We start from the raw sequence: 18870 nt of genomic DNA on the forward strand, positions 1-18870 counted from the left end.
ACATTGGTGAAGAAATTTATTGGTAACGATTTAGTTCCCAGATTTTCATAGATTTCTCTCTCTCTCTGCCTTGTTCTCAGGAGGTCCAACAGAACAGTACCTAGCCTGTAGTGTTCTCAGGAGGTCCAACAGAACAGTACCTAGCCTGTAGTGTTCTCAGGAGGTCCAACAGAACAGTACCTAGCCTGTAGTGTTCTCAGGAGGTCCAACAGAACAGTACCTAGCCTGTAGTGCCTGCAGCTCCTCTTCCTTCTTAGCCAGTGTGCCTTTCAGCTCTTCTATCTGGGCCTGGAGTTCGGCGATCTGGTCCTGGAAGTCCGACGTCTCCCCGTCCAGCTTCCTCTTGGCCTTCTCCAGTTCCTGCCGCGTCTTCTCCTCTTTCTTCAGTCGCTCTGCGTGGGAAAACGAGAAGAGACAAAAGGGAAATCAATTAAGGGCCCCGTTTTCCTCCCCATTCTGACCTGAGATCAGATTCTAAAAATGTTCTTCTACATCCTGACAGTGTTCTGAAAAAGCTATGTTTCGAATGTCAGTCGTTCTTCGATTTTTCAAAAATAGCAGACCTACAAGCTCGTAGCGCGCCACTCGGTGGCGCGCTATGAGCTTGTAGATTTCAATAGCTAAAGCATAACATGATGCTAACACCAAAATGGGTTCCCGTACGTACAGAATGGGTTAAATTATTACAAAACGGCGAAATAAACACATCAAACAAATGGCGGGCATAGCGCATTGCACAGGGGAGAAAGATGGATTAAATAGCGTGTAAAACAGGTTATGCAGCTAATATGTTTTGTCAAAATAGTAAACCAAAGGTAAATTAGTTGAGGGATACGGGGTAAGGCACTGGTGAAAATAGGGCCCAACGGGCTCTATTTTCATCCATGCTAAACCCCATATCCCTAAACTACTTTGCCTTTTTTTTTACTATTTTGTAAAAAACTTTTTTGAATAGTTAAAATATACAATCTACAAGCTCACAGCGATGTGTCGATGTAGATCGGCTGGTTGAACTATTCAACTGTTTCTTTGTACGCTTTACCAAACGTACTGCACCCTTGAATCCCCCCCCTTTTCCCCTCACTGTATGTATCTTTTCCCTTTTTGCTTCCTTTATGATGAATTCCTGTTCTGTACTTTAGCTACATAGAAATGTCTATTTGTATGTCTCTAAATGTTTTGATGAATTGAACAATGTGGACCCTGTTGTAAACAAGTGTAATGCTTAATTGGGTCTAGGGATGGCCAACCGATAACCGTTAGCCGTTAACCGTTAATTAATTGGTTACCGACAACACTAACGGCTAATGTTTTACCGATAAAAAAATATATATTTTATTTTGAAGCGCCGAGAGCGGGCACCGCGGCCAAGCCCCTCTTTCCACCTGCACTGTCAGTGCAACCACGCATGTGCCGTGAGCCGTGACTTCCACTTCCCCCAAAACAAAAACACTGCATGTAGTGGAGGAGGGAAAAAGAGGAGGGAAAAAGAAAAAGAAAAGACGAAAAATGTAACAGCGCGCCAAAAGAAGTACCGTTTGGCAGCACTTTACACAAAATAATGCTGATGAGGTAACTTGTAATCTGTGTAATTTCACGATGAAATATACCTCCAGTACTTCAGCAATGAAGTATCACCTGGAAAACCGCCACCCAACACCATCGGCCTCGGGTGCAGCAGCACAAGCAACCCTGCCTGGCATGCTAGCGTTCGCAGGGAGGAGATGTGACCCAAACAAAACAGAGGCGATCACACAGAAAGTATGCTCTATGGTTGAATGGGACACTATGCCAATCAGTGTTGTCGATGGTAGGGGGTTTCGGGCATTGATGGGCTACGTCGAGCCCAACTACCACATTCCATCAAGGCAGACCATCACCCGCCGCATTCAGGCACGATTTAAGTTGGGAAAAGAAACGCTCAAATCACAACTGGATCATACCGAATCTGTGGCTATAACGACGGACTGCTGGACTGCACTGACCACAGAGAGCTATGTGACAGTAACAGCGCACTATATTGATGAGGAATGGAACGTTAAATCAGCCATCTTGTTGACACAGAGCATGCCTAACAGACACACGGCAGACAACTTGGCAGCCAAGTTGAATGATTCGGTGGAGTTATGGGGATTGGCCGGGAAGGTGTGTGCATGCGTGCATGATAATGCTAGTAACATCGTCTCGGCAAATTCCCCCGCCCGGGTGACATGGGACTCGGTTCCCTGCTACGCACACACACTGCAACTAGCAATCAGCGATGGCTTTGCCCTGTATTTGCAACGAGTTATCGGTGCAGCAGGGCGACTTGTTGCGCACTTCAACCACAGCACCCGTGCCACAAAGGTACTGGAGGAAAAACAACACTCGATGAACAAGCCTAAACACTCGCTCATCCAGTCATGCAAAACCAGATGGAACTCGGTGTATGATATGTTCGAGAGACTTCATGAGCAGCGGTGGTGTGTCACCGCTGTTCTATCCGACCGAACAGTAACAAAGCTGACGGATGCCAGAACCCTTGAGCTAAAAGATGAACACTGGCAAATGATTGAAGATGTCCTACCTGTTTTAAAGAAGTTGAAAACTGTGACCACTGTTATGTCAACAGAATCAGAGGTGTCAATTTCAAACATTTACCCCATCACCTTCAGCCTCCTGAACAAACACCTAGCGAGCTCCACAGATGACACCCCAAAAGTGGCAGAGTTCAAGGCCAAGGTAAAAAAATCCCTGCGGGATCGCATGTCAGTTGACACGGCTGACTTGGTCTCAAAACCAGCCCTGATCGCCACCACCTTAGACCCTCGCCATAAACACCTGCCTTCCTTCACACCAAGGCAGAGAGACGCTGCAACAGCCAAGCTGAAAGAAATCTGCGCTAACGTACAATTGGAGAATGCGAATCAACAGGCCGATGATGAAGGTGAATATTATTGACATTTATTGTATAGGCTATATACATTTTTTTTGTATACTTTAATTACTTTTTGTGTTATCCCTTTAGCACCACCACCATTGTATATAATTTGTAGTTCGTACTGCAGTACACAGTGACAGGCACTATTTGCAAACTGTTCAAATTTAATAAAGTATTCAATCAATTAAAGGTGTCGCAGAAATTGGCCCTGCAACTGATGAAGAGGAGGAGGATCGCGAGGACGAGCCGATGGCTGCTGCTGCTGCTGTGGATAAGGAAAGTGCCATGCGTCAGCTCCTAGGAGAGGACTACAACCCGCTTGGAGCAGCTAATGATTCAGCGACAGAAGTGGACAACTACATGAGAGACTGTCCCCCCAAATTGGAAAGTAACCCACTTCAATGGTGGAAAGCAAACCAGGCCCGCTTTCCGAGGCTGGCCATATTAGCGAAGCGTTACCTTTGCATCCCTGGAACCTCGGTGCCATCCGAGAGGGTGTTCTCTGAAGCGGGTCTTGTAGTCAATAGACTGCGCACAAGGTTAACCCCTGAGCATGTGGATATGTTGATTTTTTTGAATAAAAACTGTTAAACAATTGGGACAGGGACACTGTGATGCTGCTGATAAGGTAGGCCTGGTCTTTATTTTATTTTGTTAATGTGCTACTGCGGCTGGCAGTGGCTATTGGCCTGTGGCCCCAGAGCGTCAAACTCAAAGCCTAAAGGCGGCTATAGGCACAGAGCAGGCCTGCCCTGTTTATTTTATTATCCACTCAAGTATTCCAATTTGCTCTCACAGTCACACTGATTAATATATTTTTTCGTTTGACAATGTTTTGCTGTTAATTACTATATACCCTTCAACCGTTGTAACTTGTTCAATTATTTTATATTAGTTTTATTTATTTTAGTGTGTCACGTTTACATGGGACTGGGTCGTTGATGTTCTGTAATTGGCCTCAATTGGCTGTGGGCCTGTGGCCTTGCGCTGCTCAGTGTGCAATGCATGCGTTTCTACTTTTGTTGAAAAGCACAGAACTTGCCGATTTCATTTATTGTTTTGTGTAGGCCAATGCTTATTTAGTAGGCCTATTGTATATTAGCCTATATAGGCTATTCCTAATCCTTCCTGACCGGTCAGCGATACATGTGTGCGTATACTGTAGCCTACGCACTAGTGCACTGATTGACAGCAGGCCGCGTGACCGGCAAGATTATTGTATAATCCTCCCGTTTCACTTCTAAAATAAACACCATATTTCTTATGGAAAACAATGTGTGTAATTCTTCTTCTTCCTCGTTGTAATATTGTTATGTTTAATGGTTAATAGTGCACGGTATATTTGTCTATTTTTAATGGGTAAAATAGCGCATTTTTTTCTTAACGGATAACGGTTAATTAGCCGGCAAGTCCTGGCGGTAACCGGTTAAGACAATCTTTCCATTTGGCCATCCCTAATTGGGTCGTCCATTCACAGTTAACAGTCTTTGTATTGAGTTTGTGCTTGAAATGTACTGTAAATTCTGCAAACTGTTAATAAATATTTCAATCAATCAATCAAAACCCTTTATTGTACTTTACTATTTATTTCTCTATTGTACTCTAGGGCGGCCAAACATGTTACTGTAAGTCCAGACACACATCATCCAGGTACTGTACATAGCAACCACATTTAATACAGATTTGTCCCTGCGGTGTTCTATATGATTCAGATTTAGAAAGTGAAATTAAAGTACTACTTAGTTAACTGGGGACCCCCTCTCAACTCTTCTCAAGAACCCCCTGTGGTCACTGCGTTGAAGTTCGCTTTAGACGCTTTATTTTTTTATAATTTTTATCCCACGATTTTGTAACCCATTTTTCACCCCTGTGTCAATCGTCTAATGTGATCCTGGGCTCTACACACCCTCCGCCAACCTGGGGAGAGCAACGGACTTAACTCATGCTTCCTTCATACCTGAGTGTCCAAGTTGCTCCTTTACACCTGACAGGGGGGAGTTTCCCTGGTTGGACGTAGTGTGTGGAAGGAACACGTTATTCCAACCAGTTCCTTTCCCCTCCATCAGGCGCCCCGGCTGGCCAGGGGGAGGCAGTTTAGTGACCAGGATTACTGCATGTTTTTGTGAGGGTACCTACCCTAGGGGACACGGGGAGAACATGCAAACTCCACACAGAAAGGCCCTTTCGCCAACCCCGCCTTCGGGTATGGGCACTGATGACGCGGAGGAGGAAACACGCCGCCAGCACCCACAGCGTCCCGAGCGGGAATCGAACCCAGGACCTTCTAGCTGTGAGGCGACAGCACTACCAACTGTGCCACCGTGCCACTGCTTTAGACGCTTTAGACTTGTCGCCTACCTTCCAGGTCGACCATCATCATCTCCTGCTTGTTCTTCACCTTGCCCAGGTTCTTGGCCTTCTCCTCTTCCTCAGCCAACGTGGAGGTCATCTCAGTGACGCGGTCGTCTAGCAGCTTCTTCTCCTGAATGGGGGAACAAAGGAAAGATAATGATAATAATAATAATAAAACTTTATTTGTATAGCACCTTTCATGACATGAAATGCAGCTCAAAGTGCTTTACAGAACAATGGAGAATAAAAGAAAAGCAAGGCAACGACAAAAAACAAGCAGTAATGCAATACAGTGAGGACATGAATAAAAAATAAAAAATAAAAAATAAAAAATAAAAAATAAAAAATAAAAAATAAAAAATAAAAAATAAAAAATAAAAAATAAAAAATAAAAAATAAAAAATAAATTAAAAGCAATGTTGTAGAAGTGGGTCTTGAGCTGAGCTTTAAAAATGTCTACAGAGGCTGCCTGACGAAGGTACAGTGGGAGCTTGTTCCATGCCGACGGCCCGTAGAAGCAAAAAGCTGCTTCCCCGTATTTTTTAGTTGCCATTTTTTTAGGCAAAGCGAGCAGGCCAGCAGTGGAAGACCTTAGGGGGCGGTTTGGGACATATTTAGGCAGGCAGTCATGCAAGAAAGCTTAGAGAAGGAAAAGACACCAGCGTCATGGTGTCACGTGACTGGACGCCGGGGCTGCGCCATGACACCCCACCACGCCCCCATGTGCCAAAACTCACACTGGAAGTTTGATGAATACATGGGAGTGGATGGGAGACCGCTGGACATCTTGTAAACAAACATTATTTATGAACGATAGCGACCTTTGTCATATAATCGGTCCAGGAATATAATAGAAGACATATCACAGATTGTTTTCCGACTGGGTGTTTTTCGACTTGCTAACTGTTTAATTTTACTCAGGAATTTAAAGAGCACAGTACGGCTCTGGGCTGAATGGGCTTATAACCTGACTCCGCCAGCTGGTGGCAGTATTGGGTTCACAATTGGGTTCAAACTGCCTTCAAAAGCCTAACATTACAAACTAAATAACGCTTTAAAAATGTTGAGAATAAAGGATTTTGCAATATTACAAGTCAGTGGTGTTTTCACTAAAGTAAAAGTTGCCTAGCAGTAGCCTATCACAATATGCTCTACAAGTGGTTAAGTTTCAGAATAAATACGCAAATTAACAGTAGCCTTAGGACCAACCCGCCTAGTATAATACAACAGTAGTTTTAAGTAGTACAATACAACGTAATAGTAGTCTAGTAATAACTAATAATTGTAGTGAAAGTATAATATTTGCTTGTGAAATGTAGAGGTAATTAAACGATTTAAGTGTCCCTCAAAATATAGTAGGCATAGGCATGCCTTAAAGAAGTTAATGCTTGCTCTATCAACTCCAGACATTGCCTTATTCAGTTTCAAGTTAAATATGAATGAATGACTGGCTAAATGAAATTGTACTGGTACCACGGAACGTGACGCGCACGCACGCACGCACGCATCGCGGCATGCACACAGAACAGCTGTATAGCCTAAGCCTAAAACACAAAAGTAGACTTAAAATGGTCAGACAAACATCCTTACTGGACAGTAGCGAAACTAAAAGGTTTGCTTTGGACGAATATATCTGTAACTGTTATTTGATGGAGGAGAACACCACACAGCAGCAGTAGCCTACTGGAGCCATGCAGTCCACACTCCTGTAAGTCAAGTGTGCATGGCATGCTTACCGGCTACGTGCGCTCACAGTCAGCTCAGGTATATAAACAGTTAAAGCTGTTGTTATGCAAAGTAGTGGCTATTTGAATTCGGCACGGTACTTTACACGGTGTGAAAATAGGGGGGGGGCGCCAGTAAACCTAGACCACTACTAGGCACTTGTTGGTGACTTCAAGACAGTAGAAAGTAATGTGTGATGTTATGTTACAGAAGCGTTTATTTTACAATGGTCTCAATCATTCAGAAAGTGTTTATTTATATGCTTGTCTATACTTTGCTCCATTCACTCCAATACATTCCCAGCAGTTTCGGCAGCAGATTCATCACTGTGTAGGCTACTACTTAAAACTACTGTTGTATTATACTAGGCGGGTTGGTCCTAAGGCTATATGAAAAAAAGTATTTCATCAAACACCACTGACTTGTAATATTGCAAAATCCTTTATTCTCAACATTTTTTAAGCGTTATTTAGTTTGTAATGTTGATGAATTAAAAACAATATAGGTATGGGGTTTGAAGGCAGGATTGTGAACCCAATACTGCCACCAGCTGGCGGAGTCAGGTTAAGCCCATGCAGCCCTGAGGTACCAGAGCTGTGCTCTTTAAATTCCTGAATAAAATGAAACAGTTAGCAAGTCGAAAAACACCCAGTCGGAAAACAATCTGTGATATGTCTTCTATTATATTCCTGGACCGATTATATGACAAAGGTCGCTATCGTTCATAAATAATGTTTGTTTACAAGATGTCCAGCGGTCTCCCATCCACTCCCATGTATTCATCAAACTTCCAGTGTGAGTTTTGGCACATGGGGGCGTGGTGGGGTGTCATGGCGCAGCCCCGGCGTCCAGTCACGTGACACCATGACGCTGGTGTCTTTTCCTTCTCTAAGCTTTCTTGCAGTCATGTAGGTAGGAAGGTGCGAGACCATTGAGAGCTTTATAGACAAGTAAAATAATTTTAAAATCAATCCTAAAAACAACCGGAAGCCAGTGCAGTGATGCCAAAACTGGAGTAATATGTTCTCTCATCTTAGTTCTAGTTAAAACTCTGGCTGCTGCATTTTGGACGAGTTGTAATCTGTCAGATGGCACTGACTCTTTCAAAAAGTGAATGTAAACTAGGGCATTCACTTCTAGTCATGTTTAGCCTACTAGTTGACTAGTTGCCTAGTTTACTAGGCGACTATAGTCGACCAGTTGTTTAACTACCTATTATGTAAAAACAAAAAAAAATGGTCTTTGAGGAAAACATGAACGGGGATGAACGAAGTCTCACCTTCTGGAACTTGGAGTTCTGGTCCTCCAGGAGCAGAATGTCCTCTTCATACTTCTTCATCTTGGCCTCGGCGGTCACCTTCTCCAACTGCAGCTTCTGTCGGGCGGCCTCCTCCTCATCCAGCTGTTCCTCCAGGTCCTACAAACACACGCACACGCACACGCACACGCACACATACTGTTCTTTTCAAGGTCCTAAAAACACACTGTATACTGTTCCTCCAGGTCCTACAAACACACGCACACATACTGTTCTTTTCAAGGTCCTAAAAACACACTGTATACTGTTCCTCCAGGTCCGACAAACACACTGTATACTGTTCCTCTAGGTCCTACAAACACACTGTATACTGTTCCTCTAGGTCCTACAAACACACTGTATACTGTTCCTCCAGGTCCTACAAACACACTGTATACTGTTCCTCCAGGTCCTACAAACACACTGTATACTGTTCTTTTCTAGGTCCTACAAACACACTGTATACTGTTCCTCTATGTCCTACAAACACACTGTATACTGTTCCTCTAGGTCCTACAAACACACTGTATACTGTTCCTCTAGGTCCTACAAACACACTGTATACTGTTCCTCCAGGTCCTACAAACACACTGTATACTGTTCCTCCAGGTCCTACAAACACACTGTATACTGTTCCTCTAGGTCCTACAAACACACTGTATACTGTTCTTTTCTAGGTCCTACAAACACACTGTATACTGTTCTTTTCTAGGTCCTACAAACACACTGTATACTGTTCTTTTCTAGGTCCTACAAACACACTGTATACTGTTCTTTTCTAGGTCCTACAAACACACTGTATACTGTTCTTTTCTAGGTCCTACAAACACACTGTATACTGTTCTTTTCTAGGTCCTACAAACACACTGTATACTGTTCCTCTAGGTCCTACAAACACACTGTATACTGTTCCTCTAGGTCCTACAAACACACTGTATACTGTTCTTCCAGGTCCTACAAACACACTGTATACTGTTCCTCTAGGTCCTACAAACACACTGTATACTGTTCCTCTAGGTCCTACAAACACACTGTATACTGTTCTTTTCTAGGTCCTACAAACACACTGTATACTGTTCTTCCAGGTCCTACAAACACACTGTATACTGTTCCTCTAGGTCCTACAAACACACTGTATACTGTTCTTTTCTAGGTCCTACAAACACACTGTATACTCTTCCTCTAGGTCCTACAAACACACTGTATACTCTTCCTCTAGGTCCTACAAACACACTGTATACTCTTCCTCTAGGTCCTACAAACACACTGTATACTGTTCCTCCAGGTCCTACAAACACACTGTATACTGTTCCTCCAGGTCCTACAAACACACTGTATACTGTTCCTCTAGGTCCTACAAACACACTGTATACTGTTCTTTTCTAGGTCCTACAAACACACTGTATACTGTTCTTCCAGGTCCTACAAACACACACATACTGTTCTTCTAATGTCCTACAAACACACACACACACACACACACGCACACACACGCACACACACACACACACACACACACACACACACACACACACACACACACACACACACACACACACACACACACACACACACACACACACACACACACACACACACACACACACACACACACACCTACTGACACACAACTATGACGAAAATTTTTAGCTTTCTTCACTGACAAAAACTAAATGAAAACTAATTAAGCTATGATGAGAAAAACTAAGACTAGGTATTATTGACAATTTCGTCAACAAATAAAAACTAGACTAAAGTTTTATGAAGGGACTATAGTGGACAAGAGATCCAGTATAATAAATAATGTGACGCATTGTGAGCTTGTAGATCGGCTATTTTCAAATTGCCGAAATATTAGGGCTAAGTTGTTAATGTATGTTTAAACTTTAAAGTTGTCAAATATAGATGTACAATATTTGCCTCTGAGAGAGAAAGTACAAACACTGTACTTAATCAGACCAGTGTGTGTGTCCAGTGGGGAAACCTCGTATGAATCTGATCTCAGGTCAGAATGGGTTAAGTAAATGTTCTCTCCACAGATCACAGCATACATACACTATACCTGAATGTGTGACTGCATCTTCTTCTTCTCGTTCTGCAGGCCCTGGCTCCTCTCCTCCTCCTCCTCCACCCTGGCCTCCAGGTCATGGAGGATCTCCTCCAGCTCCTGCTTCTTGGCGGCCAGGCGGGCCCTCATCTCCTCGGCCTCGGCAAACAGCTCCGTCTCTGCCTGGAGCTGCTCCGCCAGGATGTTCTTCTCCTCCACCAGCTACACGGGAGGAGCAGAGCAGAGCAGAGGCCATACGTCACACTATACCACAGTCCCAGTGTGTGCGTGTGTGCGTGTGTGTGTGGGCGTGCACGTGCGTGGCTGCGTGCGAGAGTGCATGCATGCGTGTGTTAACCCATTCTGACCTGAGATCAGATTCTATAAACGTCTTCTACATCCTGACAGTTTTCTGAAAAAGCTATGTTTCTATGGTCAGTCGTTCTTCGATTTAAAAAAAAATAGCAGACCTACAAGCTCGTATCGCGCCACTCGGTGGCGCATCTATTCCATGAACGCGGCAGCCCAGGCAGATTCAAATTATGTGTATGGATATATCAAATATAGCCTCGTAAATTAGCTTATATAAGCCAACAAACATGCCTGCAAAATCAGTCAAACTTAACCAGTGATATCCTAGCGACCTAGCCCATACATGGGCAACAGGCGGCCCGGGGGCCACATGCGGCCCCCACCTTGACTTAATGTGGCCCTCAGGTTAATGTTAATATCAGAATACTGATATAATATTGATTTCAGCTGTTTACAATTCCAAACATGCAAACATGACCCGCTTTAATTACTTCAGTCTAAATTAGTAGCTTAATGTTAGTAGCGTAATATTAAAATGTTATTGTCTTGTCTGGAGTGAGTGTGGAACTATAGTGGCCCTCTGGAGTGAGTGTGGAACTATAGTGGCCCTCTGGAGTGAGTGTGGAACTATAGTGGCCCTCTGGAGTGAGTGTGGAACTATAGTGGCCCTCTGGAGTGAGTGTGGAACTATAGTGGTCCTCTGGAGTGAGTGTGGAACTATAGCGGTCCTCTGGAGTGAGTGTGGAACTATAGTGGTCCTCTGGAGTGAGTGTGGAACTATAGTGGCCCTCTGGAGTGAGTGTGGAACTATAGTGGCCCTCTGGAGTGAGTGTGGAACTATAGTGGTCCTCTGGAGTGAGTGTGGAACTATATAGTGGCCCTCTGGAGTGAGTGTGGAACTATAGTGGTCCTCTGGAGTGAGTGTGGAACTATAGCGGCCCTCTGGAGTGAGTGTGGAACTATAGCGGCCCTCTGGAGTGAGTGTGGAACTATAGCAGCCCTCTGGAGTGAGTGTGGAACTATAGTGGCCCTCTGGAGTGAGTGTGGAACTATAGTTGCCCTCTGGAGTGAGTGTGGAACTATAGTGGCCCTCTGGAGTGAGTGTGGAACTATATAGTGGCCCTCTGGAGTGAGTGTGGAACTATAGTTGCCCTCTGGAGTGAGTGTGGAACTATAGTTGCCCTCTGGAGTGAGTGTGGAACTATATAGTGGCCCTCTGGAGTGAGTGTGGAACTATAGTGGCCCTCTGGAGTGAGTGTGGAACTATAGTGGCCCTCTGGAGTGAGTGTGGAACTATAGTTGCCCTCTGGAGTGAGTGTGGAACTATAGTGGCCCTCTGGAGTGAGTGTGGAACTATAGTGGCCCTCTGGAGCGAGTGTGGAACTATAGTGGCCCTCTGGAGTGAGTGTGGAACTATAGTGGCCCTCTGGAGTGAGTGTGGAACTATAGTGGCTCTCTGGAGCGAGTGTGGAAGTATATAGTGGCCCTCTGGAGTGAGTGTGGAACTATAGTGGCCCTCTGGAGTCAGTGTGGAACTATAGTGGGCCTCTGGAGTGAGTGTGGAACTATAGTGGCCCTCTGGAGTGAGTGTGGAACTATAGTGGTCCTCTGGAGTGAGTGTGGAACTATATAGCGGCCCTCTGGAGCGAGTGTGGAACTATAGTGGCCCTCTGGAGTGAGTGTGGAACTATATAGTGGCCCTCTGGAGCGAGTGTGGAAGTATAGTGGCCCTCTGGAGTGAGTGTGGAACTATAGTGGCCCTCTGGAGTGAGTGTGGAAGTATAGTGGCCCTCTGGAGTGAGTGTGGAAGTATAGTGGCCCTCTGGAGTGAGTGTGGAAGTATAGTTGCCCTCTGGAGTGAGTGTGGAACTATAGTGGCCCTCTGGAGTGAGTGTGGAACTATAGTGGCCCTCTGGAGTGAGTGTGGAACTATAGTGGCCCTCTGGAGTGAGTGTGGAACTATAGTGGCCCTCTCCATCGTCAAAGTTGCCCACTCCTGTCCTAGCCGATATGCAGACTTTGAAGTATATAATAATAATACTGTATATGGACACTGTAGCTCTCCAGAGGGTGGGTGTGACTAACCTGCTGGTGTTTCCTCTCCATCTCCACCAGCTCTCCCTCCACCTTGCTCTGCTTCTCCTTCACTTTGACCAGCTCCTCGTCTTTGGCCTGCATCTCCTCCTCCTGCCGCGTCACCTGCAGCAGGGGCTTCACCTATGGAGAGAGGAACGTCATTATTATTAGTATTTAGGCATGTAACGATATATCGTATATCGATATATTTATCGATATTAAAGGTTTTATGACATTAATTTTCATTCATTTTTATTTTTATTTTTTATTTTAGGTTTTATGACCTCAATTACACCCAAAAAACCTGAACTTTGAACATTCAGTGGATTTTCTGTGGTCTGAAGTTTTCTTTGGGGTTTTTTGGGCCTTTTGAGCTACAATGAAAACAGGCAACACAGTGAAACAGTGACGTATGCTGGCAAATCCCATTGACATATATAAGGGATTTGCAGTAAGTGATGTCACTTACTGCCGGCAAATCAGAGCACCTGTTTGAGCCAGAAAACCCCAGATCACAGAAAATCTACTGAATGTTAAAAGTTCATGTTTTTGGGTGCAATTGAGATTAGAAAACCTAAAAAAAACAAGAACAATTCCAAAACTTTTTTTTTATGTCACAATCCCTTTAATCCCGACGATATGAATCGATTTAATAAAACATATATTGTTTAGGGGGGCTAGTGAAGTATGGTGTGTGTGATATGAAATGTGAACTTTAATCATATTCCATGATCATTTCAAGTGCTTTTGGAGAGAAATTGCACTTTCAGTAGTAGAGCACTGTATCTGTGTGTGACTGTGCGATAAAAATTATGTAAAATTATATAAAATAAAATAAAACTGTAATGTTTCTGGAAAATATTTTTTTTTTTTAAATATGGTGAAAAATCGTATCGTGAACCTCATATCGTGATACGAATCGTATCGTGAGTTGAGTGAATCGTAACATGCCTATTAGTAGGGGAGAGCCGCCAAGGATGTAATGCTTCACGGTTGTAACATGGACGTTATCTCTTGATTGGTCAACGCCACCATGACGCCATCGCATCAGTATGTGTACAGCAACGTACCCTACGTGCCCAGGAAGTTTGAAGTGTTTACCTTCATCCAACGGGGAGTTATTGGCGAAGTTATTTTTTCAAAAGGCGTAAAATTTTACACCTGGAGTATATGTGTGCTACAATTTTTTTTCTTTGGTGTTGGTGAATAAAAATCCACATGGATGTCTTCATGCTTATGTTCTTCATTAGTTTGCATCGTGTTTAGACGGAATTCACGTTCATTCTGGTCTGTAAGCAACGGAAAAGAAAACTTGCAAAAGTGGGCCATTTGTAACTTGTTACAAATGGTCTGCTTTCCATTTCCATTTGACATATTGGCCAATATTATATGTTCTAAAATTGTATTGTATTGTGTAGTGTATTCTAAAATTAGTTTAGGGTTGTATAACATTGTACAACTCAATCAATCAAACGTTTGTTTAATCAATGTATTTCCCCATTGAACTGACAAAAAAAGAAAAAAAAATCCCAAACTGGTACACCCGATACTATTAAATATTTCCCTTATGTTTGATACATTTTCTTATCACATCCATGGTATGAAAACAATGCTAAGGAGTTGCTTCAATGAAATATAATTGCTTTAAGCTGAAAACGATATGCTTAATGGTGTTTTTTAGCGTCGTTACATTTATCACGCATGCCGTTACAATTAATCCGATATGCACAGCAATTGTAACACTGGAACAGCGTCCACGTTCGGTTTAATAACTCCCGACCTGTTTTATGAAAAAATTACTTGAAGTGGTTTATGGTAGCAGACATGTGTAGGTCCGTTGCCTGAAAATATTACATGTGTAGATAAACGGATCTCTGAGTAAAAAAATGAAACGTGCAAAATGTTACATCTCCCCTATTATTATACAGTGCCGAAGTCCATTTCTCTGTGGAGAATAGCATTGGGTCATCTTTAACCCATTCTGACCTGAGATCAGATTCATACGAGGTTTCCGCCGGACACACACTGGTCTGATGAACCCATTCTGACCTGAGATCAGATTCTAAAAATGTCAGTCGCTTTTCGATTTTTCAAAAATAGCAGACCTACAAGCTCGTATCGCGCCACTCGGTGGCGCGACATGAGCTTGTAGATCTGCTATTTTTAAATAGCTAAAGCATAACATGATGCTGACACCAAAATGGGTGCCCGTTCAGAATGGGTTAAAATGGTCTCATATAAGAATTGTCGTCCAAAAATAAACAAACTGTCTCAGGGATATTGTCAGGGACGTGGCTCTGTATCGACAGCCCCGTCACTCACATTATTTGTTTCAGTCTGTTTCTAGCTAAAATGTAATTTGGCAGCAGTAACATTAGCGTCATTTTTTTCAAACACAGTTCTTATAATATGTGACCAGTGCCAGTGATTTAATATACAAGGGGGCCATGGTCATTTTTCAGTTCTTTACATATTATGAAACTGCACACTGTAACCTTTCATATGATGTATTGCTCATTGAAATTGTGGGGGAAATGAAGAAGATATGACCATTTGAAACTTGTTGAATTGGAAACCTCAAAGTAAAGAATTTGCCCATCTAAGATTTCAGCAGTGATCTATGACTTTAGGGGGCGCTGTTTTCCCTTCATTCCTCCATGATTCAACCAGCAGTGTTGCCATGTCTGCTTATTATATTATTGTTTCTAAAGAAAAATAATGCATACGTGTAGACCTACTGTACCAATTTTATAATAATTTATAACCTGTTACTAAAAATGTATTTGACAAAAATAAAGTGTAATTGATTATTTGGGCTTGTTTTTAAAGTGTAGTTGATTATGGAGAGTTGGTAACCAAGTGGACCCTTATTAGATCAGGCCTATGTAAATGTTCCAGATGAGTAGGCAATCTAAGATCCCCCTATGGGGATTATAATACAAAATACACGAACCCGTAGACGTAGTGCTCTCTGGAGATATTGACATCAGACTTTAGTGCTCTTAATGTATCATTAGGCCTACTTGCACAAGCAGAGAGCGCAAGTACTGTAATTACGTAATCGGCCGCGTATGCCAGTCGCACTGTATGTCGGCGCGTGCACGCATGCGCGCGCACACGCATGCGCACACGTACACACACACACACACACACACACACACACACACACACACACACACACACACACACACACACACACACTCACACACGCACGCACACACCTTTGTGAAGAGTCTCCACCACTGCCAGTGGCGTAGCTTCAGGTAAGCGAAACAGTTCCTCTGCAGAACCTTCAGGGCGCTGAGCTGCTGCTGCTTCTTAGCGAAGGCCCTGCAGACACACAGGAGGACAGGAGGACAGACACAGGACAGGGAGACAGGAGGAGGACAGACACAGGACAGGGAGACAGGAGGACAGACACAGGACAGGGAGACAGGAGGACAGACAGGACAGGGAGACAGGAGGACAGACAGGACAGGGAGACAGGAGGACAGACAGGACAGGGAGACAGGAGGACAGACAGGACAGGGAGACAGGAGGACAGACAGGACAGGGAGACAGGAGGACAGACAGGACAGGGAGACAGGAGGACAGACAGGACAGGGAGACAGGAGGAGGACAGACACAGGACAGGGAGACAGGAGGACAGACAGGACAGGGAGACAGGAGGAGGACAGAACACTGCGTGTTAAGTTGACTCCAACCTTTTTTAGTAGCTTAGTCAATATGCCAAAAATAAATCCTAGAAGCTTTGTCATTGGTCAGAAAAAAAGGGACAAGGGGGGCGGTGGCTCAGGGGTAGAGTGCCTGGATGGTAACCGTAAGGTTGCCAGTTCAAACCCGGGCTCCCCCAGAGTTACTGTCGAAGTGTCCTTGAGCAAGACACTGAACCCCTAATTGCTCCCGATGTGCTAGTTGGTGCCTTGCATGGTTTCCGCTGCCATCGGTGTATGAATGTGTGTGTGAATGGGTGAATGTAATGCACAATCTCTGTAAAGCGCCTTGGATAAAGGCGCTATATAAATGCTCCATTTACCATTTGTCTATCTGTGCGTACCACTGTGTGTGCATGGACTCACTCCTATAGTGTCTGTCTGTGCGTGCCACTGTGTGTGCATGGACTCACTCCTATAGTGTCTGTCTGTGCGTGCCACTGTGTGTGCATGGACTCACTCCTATAGTGTCTGTCTGTGCGTGCCACTGTGTGTGCATGGACTCACTCCTATAGTGTCTGTCTGTGCGTGCCACTGTGTGTGCATGGACTCACTTGCGTGCCACTGTGTGTGCATGGACTCACTTGCGTGCCACTGTGTGTGCATGGACTCACTTGCGTGCCACTGTGTGTGCATGGACTCACTTGCGTGCCACTGTGTGTGCATGGACTCACTTGCGTGCCAGGTATCCCCGGCAGACGGCCTGGAAGTAGATGATGATGTCGGTGATCTTCAGGTCTCGCTCCTCCTCCAGGTGAGCCAGGACTCCGGCCCGGAAGAAGATCTTACTCTGGCCGATGCGGAACAAGTTGAGGTCCAACTCCAGAGCGCGGATCTATATACAGAGGATGGGGAGGGATGGGGAGGAGATGTGTTCACCCATTCTGACCTGAGATCAGATTCTAAAAATGTCTATTTGAAATTGACAGTTTTCTGATAAAGCTATATGTTTCTATGTCAACCGTTCTTCGATTTTTCAAAAATAGCGGACCTACAAGGTCTTAGCGCGCCACTCGGTGGCGCGCTATGAGCTTGTAGATCTGCTATTTTTAAATAGATAAAGCATAACGTAATGTTAACACCAAAATGGGTTCCCGTACAGAATGGGTTAATGAACCCATTTAGAACCGAGGACGATTCTACGAAATAATTTCTTCCAAATCATGACAGTTTTCTGATTCAGTGGTTCTCAAACTATTTGTGAGTGAGAAAGTCAATACTAGGTCTGCCAGTATTTCCCTCCACTGAATCGTCTATTTTCTGATAACGTTTTCCCCAGAAAATATTAATGATAGATGTAAACAAAAAAAAGATGTAAATAACAATAACAATTGTAACATTAGAGTTGTGTTGTGATCAATATCACAACACAATGTCAAGGACCCCTAAAATTACATGTAGCTAATTGGCGTCCAACGGTAACCCCCCCCCCCCCATCTCAAAATATGTTGTTCCAGGGACCCCCCAGAAGCAAAGATTTGAGTTAAAAATGTTCGCTCTGAAAGGATATAATTTGAGCCACATTTTCACGATTTTTCAAAAATAGCAGACCTACAAGCACTCGATGGCGCGCTATGAGCTTGTAGATCTGCTATTTTTCAACAGCTAAAGTATAACATAATGCTTGAAACACCAAAAGGGGTTAAAGGGCCACTTTCCTGGGGTTTTTACGTGGGTAATTTGTGTTTTTAAATATTTCAGTATTTTAAAGTGTTCACGGGCTCCATGATGTCATGGACACTGGGCTCACTTCCTTCCTGGACTACAATTCCCATAATGCTTTGGTGCACTGCTCCTCCTTGTGGATAGGGGGAGGGCTGTTTTACTGAGACAACATGTAGTCCAGGAAGTAAGTGAGCCCAGTGTCCATGACATCATGGAGCCCGTGGACACTTTGAAATACTAAAATAATCTAAAAACACAAATTACCCTGCACGTAAAAACCCCAGGAAAGTGTTTCTTGTCTCCCAAACATCATTAAAATAAGATCTGGTTGCAAAAGGGGTGAAGTGGCCCTTTAAGCAATACACGAGAGGGCGTGCTTTACCGTCATTAATGCATGCCTGCAGTGCTGCAGGAACGAGCTGATAGGCCAGTTCTGCAAGCAGCGCAGAAGTGCATCAATGACGCTAAAGCACGACCCTCGAGTGTAATATTGCGATTATACAACAGTTATACCCATAAAAATCCCCACGTCAACTCAATTTCATTATAACTAGGATATTCGAAGAAAAGTGTTCAGAGAAACTCGGTAGCATAGCATCGCTCTGGGAGAACAGCACAGCTGATTTTGATGTTTTGATTAGGCGTGCCATCATGCTCGTTTGAAGCACGGCTACAAATGGCTACTTCATCCAATCAGATTGCTTGCTCGAAAACGACCTGTTGTATGATGAGTGGTGGTTACAAATCCTATTGATTTGAGAAT

General features: G+C 43.9%; 1 protein-coding gene across 1 annotated transcript in view; it reads right to left on the reverse strand.

Moving 5' to 3' along the window:
* LOC310868629 (myosin-10-like) overlaps positions 1 to 18870 on the reverse strand; it is a gene marked incomplete at its 5' end in the record, with an annotated part of 206772 nt that overhangs the window by 43444 nt on the left and 144458 nt on the right. The window contains 7 exons of the mRNA XM_083779087.1: positions 221 to 392; positions 5279 to 5402; positions 8277 to 8414; positions 10357 to 10563; positions 12739 to 12870; positions 15951 to 16059; positions 17117 to 17277. Of these exons, the coding sequence (XP_083635213.1) occupies positions 221 to 392; positions 5279 to 5402; positions 8277 to 8414; positions 10357 to 10563; positions 12739 to 12870; positions 15951 to 16059; positions 17117 to 17277 (1043 nt within the window). The remainder of the gene's footprint in view (positions 1 to 220; positions 393 to 5278; positions 5403 to 8276; positions 8415 to 10356; positions 10564 to 12738; positions 12871 to 15950; positions 16060 to 17116; positions 17278 to 18870) is intronic.

This window comes from Protomyctophum parallelum (assembly GCF_964188405.1).
Source record: "Protomyctophum parallelum genome assembly, chromosome: 13".
In the NCBI taxonomy this organism is placed as follows: Eukaryota; Metazoa; Chordata; class Actinopteri; order Myctophiformes; family Myctophidae; genus Protomyctophum; species Protomyctophum parallelum.